Raw genomic sequence first — 15,219 nt, 5'->3', positions numbered from 1 at the left:
TCTGAAGTTACTGAGATGATCCTTTAATAAGAACAGCGTTTATATCACAGCTCAAGAAAACTGCTGAGCAAACATGCAGCATCTCTGAAATTCTTCATATTCCTGACTCCTTTTCCCCAAGGCTGGCCACAGCTAACAAACCCAGCATGAGTGTATTTTTTGTAGAGGCTGAAAAATAGGAACTCATCGGGGTGGAGAGGCCACAACTTCTGCACATTTCTTAATGGATAAACTATTACTTTGAGGCAGTACACACTAAATTTCAGATCCTCAAAAATGATAGAAGAAATCTACACAAATGCTTGACACTGACTATTCCTAATTGATAAAATATGCAGTTATGCACTTCACGATAACCTCTGCAGTATGTAAAATGTTCAGCAACTCTGGAAGTACAAAGATATGAATTCTGACAGGGGGAAAATGTATTTTAATAAATTCCTAGCAATCTTTAACATAAAAAAAATATTAAATCACTCCTACTCAAACAGCAGCAGCAGCTGGAAGCTGTCAGCCAGCCTCAGAGCAGACAGTACCCGCACACCCAGGTGTACACTTCCCTGGCAATTTATTCCTGCTATATTTTGGAAGCACCAAGGGTGGCAAATCTGAGTGAAATGAAAGGTCTGTTCAGCTTCTCAGACCTTCACCTCTTTTCATCTATTGTCAGAGAGACTCTACTGTTCTACAACACCTTTCCACTTTTTGGAAGCTTCTGAAAGTTGTTTTTTTACTAGTCACATTGTTTCACTACCATGTATGGAATAATCTGCAGAGTGCATTTATTTTTCATATAGCACTGCCTGGGGCAAGATCCTAAATGGTAACAGAGCAGAAGATTCCATGTTATTTAAACAGGAGAACAATAATTAAAGAAAAAAATCATTGTCAACAGAACAAGAACAGGGAGGGCAAACAGCAACAATTTCACGTTCAGCAACACTTCTCCCATAGCCTTGGCCAGCACAGTCTGTTTATATAAATGAGAGAAAGAATGTTGCCCTGAACTTGCCCATTATCCCACAGAAAAGGTATTGTGGGAATGTTAACTTTCACCTGGCTGACTTCCAGATGTCGGCAGGAAAAAACATCCTTTTAAAATTTTAGTCAACTGAAGAATAACACCACATTTTTCACATTTTTCAATTACTCCAAGTTATGTATAAACTAATATAGGCCTTGAACTAGATCCATCTAAAAGGGACACAGTAAGATGATCAACTGCTCTGTGAAACAATGAATCAAGGAGACTTGTGTCCAAACCAAACAGCCAGGACCATATTTCAGAAACCACGACAGCTTTTGAGAAAGCCAGCCTATTTCTAGAATAGCACAAATGTTTGCAATGACTGCAAGACCATTTACTGGACAATGTGGGTAGGAACTAAAAAAAGTGCCCTCCCAATTTCTGCAATGCAGCCCCAAGCTGTGATGCAGATCTGGTACCATGTGACAAAAATGCCGTTTGAAGCCAGGATTCTGTCATACAATTAACAAGAGAAATGCATCTTGCTATGCATCTAATATATCTGAATGAGCCCCACGACAGAAACTGCAACACAGAAGAGTGCCAGGCACGGCAACCGTGTGGACTGGAGAAGACCCCAAAACAAAACGAGCAATAATCTCCTTTCTGTTTTAAACAGAAGGCATTTCTCTTGCTTTTTTTCCATCTGGCACTTCAAGTAGCTGTCTTTACTTAACAGTCGTCTTGAAGTTTTTAATAGTCATACAACGTGCAAACTCAAACTGAAAGAAATTATCCCTTACTATTTCTCTTCCAAAGTTCAACTGTTAAGTAAAAATAGCTCACAATCATTTCTCTGCTCCAAGCCTTCATGTCAGCAGGAGCAAGAGTACTCAGTGCTAGCATAACATCCCCATACTTCAGCACAAAGCACATGGAGCTGCAGCCTCATCACTTACCAGTGTTTTACTGGTTTGTTTGCATGCATGTTCTGTCAAGCTAATTGGTAAAATACAACTTCACAATTCAAATGCACAGAAGTTTTTTCTGCTGTTTAAAGAGGAAGGGCTTTAATGGTGGAAAGTACATTTTTAATTTGTAAAAAGTAAGCCCTTCATCACAGCAGAATGTTTTGTACGGCACTGTGTTCAGTAAAGCCACAGGCTTTTATTAAGTGCATTTACCTTAACTCTGTTTACAACTGAAAGCATGCTGCCTCCCAAACCATCTCCCTGTGACAGAACACGACACAAACAAGATGTACCAAGGACCTACTCAGAGCACCATTAACAACAGAACTCTAATTTGGTGCCATTTCTAACACATCCCAGAGTGCCCTCCCACCTCACTGACTGTGTGGTGGGACCAGGCACAGAGGAATGAAGTAAATTATCCCAGGTCACTCCTGAGGCTACTCTTGCAAGGATGAGACGAGCACCAAGATCATCTGAGCTATTTCACTGCCACATAGGACACTGGCTAGCATTGCTGTCCCTGCTCCCCTCTATCTTCCAATTCTGCCAATAATTAGACCAATTTGCCCTGAAAGTCAGCTGCCCAGCACCTCACTTCAGAACTCACCTAAGATTTTTTAGTCATTAGAAACTTCTTGTTTAATAAAATAAAATTTAAAAAAAGATTAAAAGAGGACTTCGAGAATCTGATCCAGTTCTCATTATAGGACATTAATTTCCTAGCACAGGTGCTTCAGTGAAGTTCCTTTCAGATGTACAAATCCCACACTGACAAGTGGTATTTACATTTAAGTATGCCTGCAAACTTGAATATACATGTCCAGTATAAAGTCATAGCAAAGTACCACATTTTTATTTAGTTTTGTTGATTCCTAAATACCTTAAATGCAAATGTGAAATTAGCATAGTTTACACTTATACAAGAGTTCAAACAGGCTTGCACCAGCTTAACTAACTTCATTTAAAATTGTACTTAATTAAATGTGAGCAATTTCCCAGGTATCATATGGCTTATTCATGGCCTGTTTCTTTCACTATACATTTTTGTGATCAAAGAAATCTTGGATATAACAGACGAGGTTATTTACTATTAATAAAAATAATCACTTTTTAATGTTCTTTTTTGGAATTAGTCTTCTGAAATGAAAACTAATCTTCACTAATTCTCTTTGAAAATCTGAGAGATAATTAGATTATTTTTTAGGTCCTTTTCCTTGCTGCACAAAAAACCCCATCCTGCCAATAAATCTTTAGGGCATTTCAACAGCTTCTAGACTTATGTAAACCACACTTTGAAAAATTTATCCTCTCTATAAGATAGTACTCTCAAGACAGTAAAAAACCCCCAAACTTTATTTTTAACTTCTTAGGTGGTTTGATACTTTTCCTTTGACTCTTTGTGGGTACCTATGTATGTGTTAACATATTTTCGATGTATTTAAAAAAAAAACAAACAAAGCCACAAAGCTCAGGAAAATCACTAACAAAATATAACAGGCTTAAAAACAACTCCAGGGGAAAGATGTTAGCCAAGATATAACAACAAATACAAAATCATAATATTCACATGATTTTGGGTTCTAAATTATCAACTCAAAGGAGTATACTCTTTTCTTTATTAACAGGACTAAGAAAGTTATACACATGATTTTAGAGAATTCTCAAAATCCTATTTCTTTCATCTGAGTGACAGAATTTGTTCCCCAATGGCAGGGACAAAGCGAAACCAATCTCTGGACAATATTTTAGCAAGAGGGTTATCCTGCAATAACTTTGGCTTAGTAAGCAGGATGCAGCCAGGATCCTATGGTTTTTGAAGCCTACTCCGATTTGCCTCAATATCAGCTGGAAACTGAGTAATGCAAGGATCAAAATCTGCTATGAAAGAAAGAGTTGTGCCTGCAGCTTACTGTTTTCCAGAATTCCTACTCAAAATCCTTCTTCACTGCTTGCTCTGAGGAGGTGGTTCTCACTGCTGAATATATAATGCTAGATTTAAATTTTAGATGGCTGCAGGGTGGTCATGAGATAAATGCCAAGTGTATTTGTATGCCTCTGTATTTACAGTAAGAAAGTCATCTGGATTCAAGGATTGAAAACATGAAACCTTTTGAACAAAGACATGGTAAGCAAAAGCCTTGAAGAGAAGACTGCTAAATACAAGTGACATACACAACCAAACCCAAAAGGCAATGTATTGTGAAACGCTTTCAAAACCATACAATACTATGGGAATTAAGTAAACTTAAAACTCCCCTGCAGTACTCTCATCATAGCTAATTTGTGATTTCCTGTATGCTCAGTACTAACAGTACAATGGAGCCTCTATTGTGAGCCTCCTCCCACAAGCTTTTAAAAAATGCAAGACATTCTTTTTATCTAGACTGGCGTGGCTAAAATACATCCACAGCCCTACACAGATAAAAGGTTATTTTCTCAGATGTTGCTTTTGTTTGTAAAATAAATTAAAAAAATCGAAAATCTGTCTAGTTATGCTGAGTTCAAAGTTCACAAAGAAGTAGAGCTTTGATGGCTGAACTGCTGACCATGGAATCTCAAGCAGAGCAGATAAATGTAGGAAGCCGCTTTAGTTTTAGGATAACAGGAAAATATTCTGCATTTAGAACTATCTGCAAATTCAACTCAATTTGAACAGGCTTTGACAGTCTTGCAGGTGCAGAAATATCAATGAAAAATTGACAGAACTGAAGAATAAAGAGACTGCAATATTGACTTCAAATCTTGATTCGGGGTGAGTGTGATAAGTCCTTTCAGTGCAACCCATTTATAGAGGTACTGAAAATTGAGGTTGCATTTTTTTAAAGGATCCCGGAAGCTAATACAAACCAAAATCAACAAGACTTTCTACACCAAAAGCCAGCAGCAGAAACGAAAGGCAGTAATCCTGACTCAAGGCAGTCTAGGAAAGATGCACAACCAGTAGAGGTGGACTTTCAGGACACAGAAGAGAATTTGGTGAGGAGGAAAAAAAAAATCTAAAATGCTGTAGTGGCTTTGGTCAGTACCTTCATGACCTGGCTTGGTCAAGGAATAGTCTTTTAAGATAGAGACTTAGCTAGCCAGTTCCAGTCAGCATGGAAGGTACACAGAAAACACTGAATGGCTGAGGATCACTTCTCAGCAATGCTGATTACACGAATGGGAAAACCAACATGAGAAAGGTTGTGATACACATTAATACTATTCAGTGAAGCACTAGACACACATTAAGATGGTTGGTAGACCACAAATGTGAAAATGCTCATTATCTGGTTGAAAACAAACAGTTTAACATATCTGGTCCAACACATTAAAGAGAAAAAAATATTTAAATATCAGTTGCAGAGTTTGATGACTGGCTTGTGGTTATCTCTGCTAAACAGTTTTGTCCTGCATGACTCTGCAAAGACTAAAGGTACATACTCAGCAAGAGACAAACTGGCTGCAACCACCTAATGAAATTTGACTCATCTGGAAATTTTGATGAAGTGCTTCACACTGCAGTTGCTGCTAAGCCATACATTTTCTTTATGGTATTGAGCGTGCTATGCTGCAATTATGGAAGAAACAACAGTAATTTTGGACAGTTCATCTTAAAATAGAGGGCTAATTCTAAAAATCCATATCCAGGTGAAAATCCCACAGAAGCCAACAGAAATTCGGCATTTTTAAATTAAAGATACTGGGATCTCCACCAATAGCACAGACATTACTGCCTGTCAGCCCCTTGCAGCACCTCTTGCTGACTATCCCTATGACTAACAGCCGCCTATGGCAGCACTCACCTCCCGCAGATCAGCCCAGCCTGACTGAAGAGCACACATCTTAGCGTAGCTCCTTTCTGGCTCATTCTCCCAACTTCTGACTCACCCAGAGGCTACAATGACATTTCTGCACAGTGAAAAAATGTCTGTGTAGTAGAAGATGATGAAAATACCCTGCAGTGATGCTTCTCTCATGGCTTTCTTCTTAGTTCTGACTCCCCAGTGCACTGACTGACCAAGGGTGATGCAGGACAGCACATTGGCCATTCCTCCGCTTGGCTGGGTACAGGGCTTTATAGCACACAGTGCAAGGTCCTGCCATAGGAAAGGAGCACAGTTCCTTGGGAATGCAGCAGGGAGAGCCTTGGAGAGCTGCATTTGCCATTCCCACTGTCATCACATGGCAGACACAGGCTAATTCCTATTGATCATGTTTGGAGTGTGGGAAAAACGGACAATCCCCCACACCAACAGCAGTCACCCTGGCCTTCTGACACTCTAACATGAGCTCTGTTGCTGCCTCTTTACCTGTGGTTAAGACTCTGCTCTGACTGTCCAACATGGGTGAGGGCCTACACAAGGTCAGACACATTTCTGTAAACCTGCATAACACTGGGCTGCTTGTCGTGGTTTCCCAACTACAGATACTTCTCGCTTCTGAAGGTCACGTGTCAACCAAGCACAGAAGGTGGCAAAAGCAAAACTTGCTTTAAAAGGCAGCAAAACAGCTACGCTCCTGTCACGTTCTGCATGGAAGTGTGAGAATTAACCGCAAAGCTTCCAACACACCCTGCTGGGACACTTATCACAGGGTGTGTCCATATACAACATGCAGAAGATGGAATCTATCAAAAAATATTGGGGCTGTTCAGGAAGACAGCGCACATCCAACAATAAGAAATTTAGCCCGCATGCAGGAATTTGGAATTGTGACTCAAGCCAAGTAAAAAATGTTTCTCTGCTTCCTCCTCTTTTTTTTTGTAAGTTGGCTTCAGAGCTCTCCTAAAAAGATTAGAAGGAGAGGAAGGGTAATGTGGTGAGTTCTGGCATATATACAGAGTCAGAAAGCGTGAACAACTTTCACTGCAGACTTATGTAATTTTGCCGGTGGTGACACAACTCGCTGAAAGTGATTTGGGCACAGATAGGGGACATCCACTGACCTGTAAAGACCTATTAAAATATGCCTTAAAATACCTAATGCAGAGCAAAATTATATAATCACATTACCTCATGTTTTAATACTGAAGCTACAAAAGGCTTCATATGCAAGAGAAATAAAAAGCTTTCTACTGAAACCTCAACTTTACAATTACTCTGAACAATTGCCCCCAGCCCTGAGGCCAGCTTTTCCTGCCTTCTGTAGAGAATCCCTTCTGGCTGACTACCCTGGCAGGTACACTGCATGGAAGTTCCTCCAACAGCCCCGTGAAAAAGGAAGATACAATAAGAGATGAAAACACAGAAATGAGAAGTGGTCATTCAAAACAAATACCAACTTTGAAACATGCTATATAGCATTAGAAACATTAGGTTCCAAGAAAAAAAAAAATCAATGTCAATTTTCAATTATGTTCATTAGACATAAACTGGATAATTAGCAAATGGAATGATGATACAGGAAACATGATATGCTTGAGATGACAAAAATATTATATAAAGGAGACAAGTTAATGTATCATAATCTTCCTCAAAAATTCTTGCTCTGCTATAGCAAACATAAACGTTGTATTTTGCACATCAAAAATCATTAACTTATTCATCTAATATATAGATATTTTTCAAGACGGGTGTCTTTTGAGTGTTTTCTTTTTATTTGGAATTTAATTTTACTTTGTGAGCTTTTTCAAAGTTATTATTCTTTTACTTTTGCAGCACACATATAGCAAGGACCTGTGCTGGGGCAACTGTCCCCTCTGCCAGCTCCTGCCTGGGCTCCGGTGCTCGCAGCAGGCAGAGCTGAGGGTGCGGCTGAGCCACGCTGTGCTCCAGATACTCCGTGTCCCCAGTGTGGCTGCAGACAGCAGATATGAGGTGGTACAAATTAGACGAGCCCAGGGACTGTCTCATATTACTCAAGAAACTGGATGGGTGTCAGGTTCAAAAAGAATTTTAAGTTTTTGCTCATGTCAACTGTCAAGTCAAAGCTGAACAACAAAGGACAAGCGCCCATAAAAAGTCAAACCCGGGGACTCACAGCACCCTTTTCTGTAGCATGAGGCACCTACTCCACTTCTCCCCCTCTGCAATACTGCTGCGTAAGGTCTTACACCAGTTTCAAACAGCCAATGCTTTGACGCTGCCAGATTCCCAAAATACTTCTGAGCAGATTAACTGTTTGGGTAGATGGGCTGAGATTACTGTGCATTAGAAAAGGTCCTACGGTAATCACAGCCCAAAAGATCCTAAAACACCCACCACAACTGGAAACACTGCTACACTTCTCTGGTCTTCCCAGAGGAATACTGCTGAGGGAGGCAAATGGTTGTATTTCAGGAGGAAATGTTAATTTTAGATTTATCTGTAATGAATGTTTGCTGCCTTATCCCAATCAATACATAGATTCAAATGAATCACCATCTTTGCTCTCAAAGCGTAGGGGTGAAAGAGACCTGAAAACACAGCTGGGAACTTCTGTCTTCCCAAACTGTAAATCTGTTGCTGCGCTGTCTGGCAGTGAGAAAGCATGTGTGGCAGAGGAGCTAAGACTAAAGGGCTGTGTGCTGCCACTTTTATCCTCACCTTAAATTTTAGGACATGTATTAGAAGCGTAACTCCACCTCTGCTCTCTCACTAAATAAATAATTACGGGGCTGGAAGGTTAGGGAGCCTCAGATGAGGCTGCTATACTGTCAACTCCTATGGGATTTGAAAGCTTGACACATGCTGCAGAGTATCACCTCATCAATGTTCCCAGCTGGCTTGGGAGGTGACAACCTAAATATTACTCTTAAAGGCAGGACTCCCAACACACAAGTAACCAAACTCTCCAAGAAAGTCTCACGAAACAGACTTAGCACAAATGCATGTTAAGTAAGGAAAGACAAAGTGGAAACAAGCAGTTGTGGTCCAAAGTGTTCGCCTGGTTTCCAGTAAGTGTTATAATTCACATAAGCAAATTAAAGATCATGTTGCTCCTCAGCATCTTTATTTAAAATACATGTAGGTCTGTGCCCTTCCATACACCTATTGCTGTTCAAACTATTTTCTTGTAAAATAAACTTTTTGAATTAATTCTTATCATATTCATGTAAACAAGTGCTTTGAGCTAATGTCAATTTTGTCCCCAAACAGGACTAGTCACCCATCTGCACTAGATATTATTTTTTGATAAGGAGAGATTGACTTTGCATCTTAAAATGTTGGCAAATGTGCAACTGTATCTGTTTGATAACACTTGACAGCAGGCAGCCCAGTCCTAATCCCTGGGATCACACGTTCGGCCAAGTCCTGCGACCACTGTCTCCATCGTAAATAAAACAGTAACTCTCAGAGATATTAGTAAATCAAAGCACTGCGCATTTTAAACAAAGGGCAGATGCTACTTATGATACAGAAAGACTAGTCAAGAACTAACCAAACTGACAAAAGTAAGGACATTCGTAATTTGTTTTGCTGTGCTACCAGGAACTCCACGTTATGACCAAGTATCTTAGCATATACAATATTTACAAGGATGAGATTTTTACACGCAGCACACTGTGTGCTCCAGAGCTGCCTGCTCCAGCTACCCTTAACTACAAATGACAACACTGAACTGAAAAATTCAGAGGTGACTGTAGTAGTCCCATTTCAAAATAGTAGTTTCATTGACTAAAATCCCCTACTCTGCATGACTACAACAATTCTCACGTTTGTTACTATTTTATTTACCAATTCAGGAACAAAATAACACATCCCTTGATAGGGAAATCCTGGATCTACATTTCTAGGGGCGTGGGGGTGTCTGTGTGTTTACAGGACAGGGAACACACCACTGACTCTGCACCCATTTATAGCCCTGATGCATTATATAAACACACAGAAACTCCATTCACATCCGAAGTGTTATTTTACATTAACAATGACAAAATGAGGGAACGGTTTAACTCTCTCAATTTCTCTCTTGTGTTTGGGAATTGCAGCCACACCATAAACACCTAGTTCTTGTTCAGACTGAAAAGCTGGGGCAGGCTGGGGGCAGGGGGTTGTCTGTATAATTCTGGTTTGAAATACACCAGTGAATTGTAAGTGGACAAAATATTCTGTCACTAGCTTACTCCTGGGAAGGCCAACATAATAGTAAACCAAAGAGGATTTTATTTGTTAAACATTAAGGAATTCCCATATTGAAATCTTGCTGCCTTTGAGGGTCAATAGTGAGCAACGTTATAAAATACACCAAAGTTAGCAGTTTGGGGCTGCTAATTTTACATGCCTGCTCCACCAACACTCAGCTAAAAATAGATAAAACAGATAAGACCACAGAACAAAGAGATGCACTGGACAATTATCTTTCTACTGCCACAGTCTACTTCATGGTGAGCTTTCGAACCCTTTTTATTTATAAAGGATATAGATTTTTTAAGTGTTGCTCAATGGGATTTCAGCTGAAATTACTTAAATATAGATTTTATTTTTCTTAGTATTTTCTTGTTCCCTTCCTAGTGGGATACAATAATGAGATTTAAAACATTTCAATAAAGGCATCAGGCTACTTGCCAAGGGGCTCAAATGCTAAACACGAATATTTACATCTTCTAAGACCCAGGAGAAGGAATCAGTGTGATGCACTTGAATCACATATGTACATCACAAATATGATGTTTCATTTTAATTCACTGAGAAAAAAGTACACATTCACAGCCGTTTATAAGGTCTCATTATTTTCAATGAGGCTAAAAGGATTATTATCTTTAGCAGCTCCATCATGGCCTAAAAGCAAACATTCTTCCTGATAAGGATAAGTTATTAAAATATGAGGTGATGTTAAATTGTTTAAGTCATAACAGGTGAAATTCTAAAAAACACCACAGATAACAGTATTTTCTAGCATTATTGTGTCCAGATTGGCACTATGACTAAAAACCTGACTTTGAGTTTAATTTTTAAAGAGGAAAACAAAGCAGCACAGCACACTGACTTGCATCTTTGCAGTAAACAGGCTTATGCTCTGCTTTGTACCCTTCTTTTGCTATCATTTGCTTACAAAATCATAATGTTTACAAACACAATCGACATTCTGTCTCCTTACGTCTGGAGAAAGGAAAAAAAAAAATTACCTTCAGATTAACATGGTAATTTATGCCAAGCAGTTCCGGAGGCATATATATGTATATATGTAACATCAAGCCTATGCACATTATTCATGTTACCTTCAAAACCAGGAGCAATCCATAAATGTATTTGCCACAACACGTTTAAAAAAAAAAAACAACAACAACAAAACACTAAAAAAAAATTTTAAAACCCCTCACAAAACAAAATCACAACAACTAAAAAAAAAAAAAAAAGGAAAAGTAGGGAAAAGAGAAATTCACATTTAAAGAGCCTTACCTCTGAGATATATAACCAATCAGCAAATCTGGCAAAAATCATTTGAACAGCCAGGCCTTAAGCACTTCACAGCATCAAAACGCCGCTTTTAAACTTCCTGTTTATTGAGATATTAGCACAGCTCCTTTTCTACCCCCCTCTCCACGGCACTTCCAGCAGCATTTCTCTGCAGTTCAAAGCCAGGGCACCGCTCAGCCCGAGAGCAAACGGGACCGAGGCGGGCTGGGGGGGGGGAACCAACAAACCACCCCAAATTAACGTGCCGGATGGAGTTTTAGAGCCCTTGGGCTTAGCGTTGTTGTTCTTGTTGTTATTATTATGATGACTATTAATTATTATTACTGGCGGGTGGATCGCACCCGCCGCCGAGCTCCAGCCCCCCCCCCCCGGCAGCGCCTCCCCCGCCGACTCTCCTCCATTCCCGCTCCTGTCTGGGGCTCAGCCCCGCAGCCAGCCGGGCGAAGTTGCGGGGCCGCCGCCGCCGTCAGGGGAGCCCCGCTCCGCGCCGGCAGCCGCGGGGGGGGCCGCGCGGGAGGTGCGGGGAGCGGCGGGGCCGGGCACACAAAGCGCGGTGCTCGGCGGCGGGGACCGATCCTCCCCCCCCCCATAGCCTCCCCGCTTCCCCCGTTCCCCTCACACACACACACACACACAGCCCGGTCCCCGCACCGCCTAGGCCGGGCGCGACGGTTACCTAGAGGCAAGCCCTTGTTGAGGAGGTGGGAGCTTCCCATTGAAGCGCCGGGTGCGGGCTGGCGGCGGGGCGGAGGCCGGGCGGGCAGGGGCGGCTGCCGGGGACCCGCGGAGCCGCCGCGGCAGATGGCGGCTGCTCCCTGGGCGCCCCTCCGCCGAGACTGCCGGGGCGCGCGCCCGCGCGCATGCCCGCCCGCCCGCGCGCCACCCCCCCCGGCCCCCCCGCCTCCCGCCTCCCGCCGCCGCGCGCACGCGCGCCGCCTACCGGGGCGGGGAAGGGGAGCCCGGCCCCACCGCCCGCCGCCGCTGCCTCCCTCCGCCCCGCTCGATCTCCTGGTTCTGGGCGAGCAGCGAAGAGAAAGGAGGAGAGCGGGGCGGGCGGAAGAGGGCCTACGGGCCCCCACGCGCCGTTGTCGGCTTGTGGTGCCACAAGCACCGCGAGCGGAGCTGCTGCCGGGAGCTGATGTTGACGCTTCTGTGTGTTTAAACTTCAGCAAAGTTAACACCAGCGGCGTTCGACACCCTTCCCTGGCATCCCAAAGCAAAGGGCGCTTTCCCAATGTTCCGTTATCTTTCGTGGTTTGTCTCAGGCTTTTTTCCCCTTTCTAAATTACCAGGAATGGAAATAAAGGGGGAGGGGAAAAGCAGCAAATCAGCCAAAAGCCGATATTCTTCCCCACTGGCGATATTCCTGAGCATTCCCATCAAGTCCAAAGCACTGGGCAGTCGGGTCAGGACCCTCTTCGATCCTCACCCTTGGTCCTCAGATGATAAAACCACACTTCATCCATAACGTCCCGTTTCTTATTTCTCGTAGAAACGCTCCTCTGGCACCAGCAGAGCCGACCTCGGATCACTTCCCGGTGCCCACTCCCAGGACCAACACCTGGAGCCACCTAGACCCGCTGCCCTGGAAAGCCCAAAGGATCATAAAATGACTCAGTTCTGCTGTATCGTCACCTTCTGCCGGCAACAAATGAATCCGAATTCACACCATATGTGAACTCCCTGCACCACCCTGCACAGGACATAAAGGACTGAATGAGAAGCCGCCCCAGCTCGGGGCCGGCCCTCAGAAAAGGCTGGTGGAGACAAACAGGCACCTTTCGGGGAAAAGAAAGGCCAGGTTTCCATGGACCCAAACCCCATCGCTGTGCCCAAGCCCCACGCTGTACAACCCGGCACAGCCCGGCTCCCTTCTCACCCCCCTGCGGGGGGATAACGCCCGCTCGCACTGACCGGCGGGTGAACAGAAATCTAGCATCTCCGCTACCCAACGTGGAGCCGAGGCCGAGTCCCGGGCCAAGCCCAGGGCTTTACCGCCAGCGCCCAAACCCGGCCCGCCCCGTCCTGCCGCTCCCGCACCTCGCCCCGAGCACCCGCCATTCCCCTCCCCGCCGAACCCGGCGGCGGCGGCGGACGACAACCAAAGCCGCCAGTCCCGGCGCCCCCGCGGCCGGCTGGGCAGGCTGACGGGCGGCCCCGCCCGGGACGGGGCGGGGGGGGGGGTGAGGGGGCCCCGCGCCCCGACAGCGCCTTCCCCGGGGCCGCTCCTCTCCTCGCCTCCCGGAGCTGCGCTTCCCGCCAGCTGAGGAACTTTTTACGCCGCTCCCCCTTCCCTCCTCAGCCGCGGCTGGGAGCACAGAGCGGGGGGGGGGGGCGGTTCGCTCGTTCCGTCCCCTCCCGGCGACCGAAAACCCCGTCCCCCTGGTTTATCCCAGAAATAAAACGCTCGGTTTCTGTCAGCGGCGACGCCCCGAAGCCCCCGGACTGCCACAGCAGCACCTCAGGGGGGCCAGGGGACCTGGCGGCCCCTCAGGACACGCCTGGGGATGGAGGGGGATGGAGGGGGGGGACACACGGCAGGGCGAGCTCCGGTGAAGCCCCGATATTAGCGCTCCATGCCGAGCAAGACGGTAAATCTGGGCCCTGTCCCTCCACGGCAAAAGCTCTTACCGAGTTGGAGGCGAGGGGAAGCGGGGCCACCGAGGCGGGCCGGGCTGCGGGCTCCGGCGGCCCCAGAGGAGTTTGGGGTGCCCTGGCTGGGGGGCAGCCAGCTCGGCCTGCCCCGGTCCGTCCGTCCGCAGCTCGGCCTGCCCCGGTCCGTCCGTCCGCAGCTCGGCCTGCCCCGGTCCGTCCGTCCGCAGCTCGGCCTGCCCCGGTCCGTGCCGCCGCCTCGCTCCATGCCCAGCTCCCGGCGCCAAGTGTCGGTACCTCCTCTCTCCCGTTTCTTGCGGGATGATGACCCGGGGAGCTCATCCTGCTGATGGCACCGCTGAACTCACCACCGGGGAGAGAGGGGGACGAGGGGGGTTAAGAAACTTAGCCCATGGAAAGGGAAGGGGAGACGACGTGAAGATTTTACAGCTTTTTTTTAAGAATTATTATTTTCTGCAGGGTTGGTCTGCAACGCTTAAAAACACTCATGGTGGGTTTGTAAAAGGTAGCTCATAGAAATGGTTCCAGGGACTCCCAGGCAGCAGCCGTCAGGAATTCACTGTGCTAAGGGGCACGCCTGATGCTAGCAACAGATAATCTCTTCCGTAGTTCTGCACAGGCTGTAGGTCTTCCTGTGGATTTTTTTTTGGTTCGGTTGGTTTCTTGTTTGGGCGCCTTTTTTTGGGGGTTTGGTTGGGTTTTTGTTTTGTTTTGTTTCTTTGAGAGGGGAGTATTTGAGCCTAAAGGTTATAAAGGTGGCTTCAGCCCCAAAGTTGTGTGGATTTCAGGAATCCGTTCAGAGCACAAGTAAAGGATTTTAGATTATAGGCAGCCTTTTAGCAACTTGCCTCCAGCTCCCTAACAACTTTGTTCTCCAGGTAGTGTCCATTTCACAGGGTTATCCAGCAGGATCAGGAGGTAACTCCCAGGACAAGTTTATGCAGCCTCTGACTTTCTCAATTTTCCTCCTGTATTCATGGGAAAGCCTTTTGTGGCTCACGACAGGCGCCTCAGACACCCCTCAAACAACATTTTTCTCTAGATTCTCACTGTGCATCACTAGGGCAGCATCTAGCCAAGCACCTCGTGGGGTTTGTATAAATAAACAAATTTGTTTTGAATCACTTTAAAGTGGTTAACCACTTTACTGCCACTTATAGATGTTAACAAATATGAAAGTATATACATATCAAAGCTGTAAGAAGAAAATGATGATTTTCTTTCTTCTCCCCACGATTTCAGTTGCCATGTGGCAAAGTATCAGCAGGTATGAGCATTAGGGGTAGAACACACTTAAACTACAAGTGCAGTAGCTGTGAATACCAATATGGATTTGGAAGTATCTCCA

The 15,219-nt window shown here is 44.9% G+C and overlaps 1 protein-coding gene across 11 annotated transcripts in view; it reads right to left on the bottom strand.

Moving 5' to 3' along the window:
- CTBP1 (C-terminal binding protein 1) overlaps positions 1–15,219 on the bottom strand; it is a 241,593-nt gene that overhangs the window by 54,488 nt on the left and 171,886 nt on the right. For 2 of the 11 annotated variants that reach the window (XM_051616357.1, XM_051616358.1), the window contains exon 1: positions 11,935–12,110. The exons of 7 other annotated variants lie outside the window; for them this stretch is intronic. Coding sequence is in view for 2 of the 4 variants with exons in the window: in XM_051616356.1 (XP_051472316.1) it covers positions 11,935–11,974 (40 nt within the window). In the remaining 2 variants the exon portion in view is untranslated. Of the gene's footprint in view, positions 1–11,934; positions 12,113–15,219 lie in introns of those variants that run through there. 2 more of the 11 variants (XM_051616356.1, XM_051616355.1) reach the window with 2 other exon arrangements.

This window comes from Apus apus, chromosome 4 (genome assembly GCF_020740795.1).
Source record: "Apus apus isolate bApuApu2 chromosome 4, bApuApu2.pri.cur, whole genome shotgun sequence".
Classification (NCBI taxonomy): domain Eukaryota; kingdom Metazoa; phylum Chordata; class Aves; order Apodiformes; family Apodidae; genus Apus; species Apus apus.
This window is presented reverse-complemented; position numbering and strand designations above follow the sequence as displayed.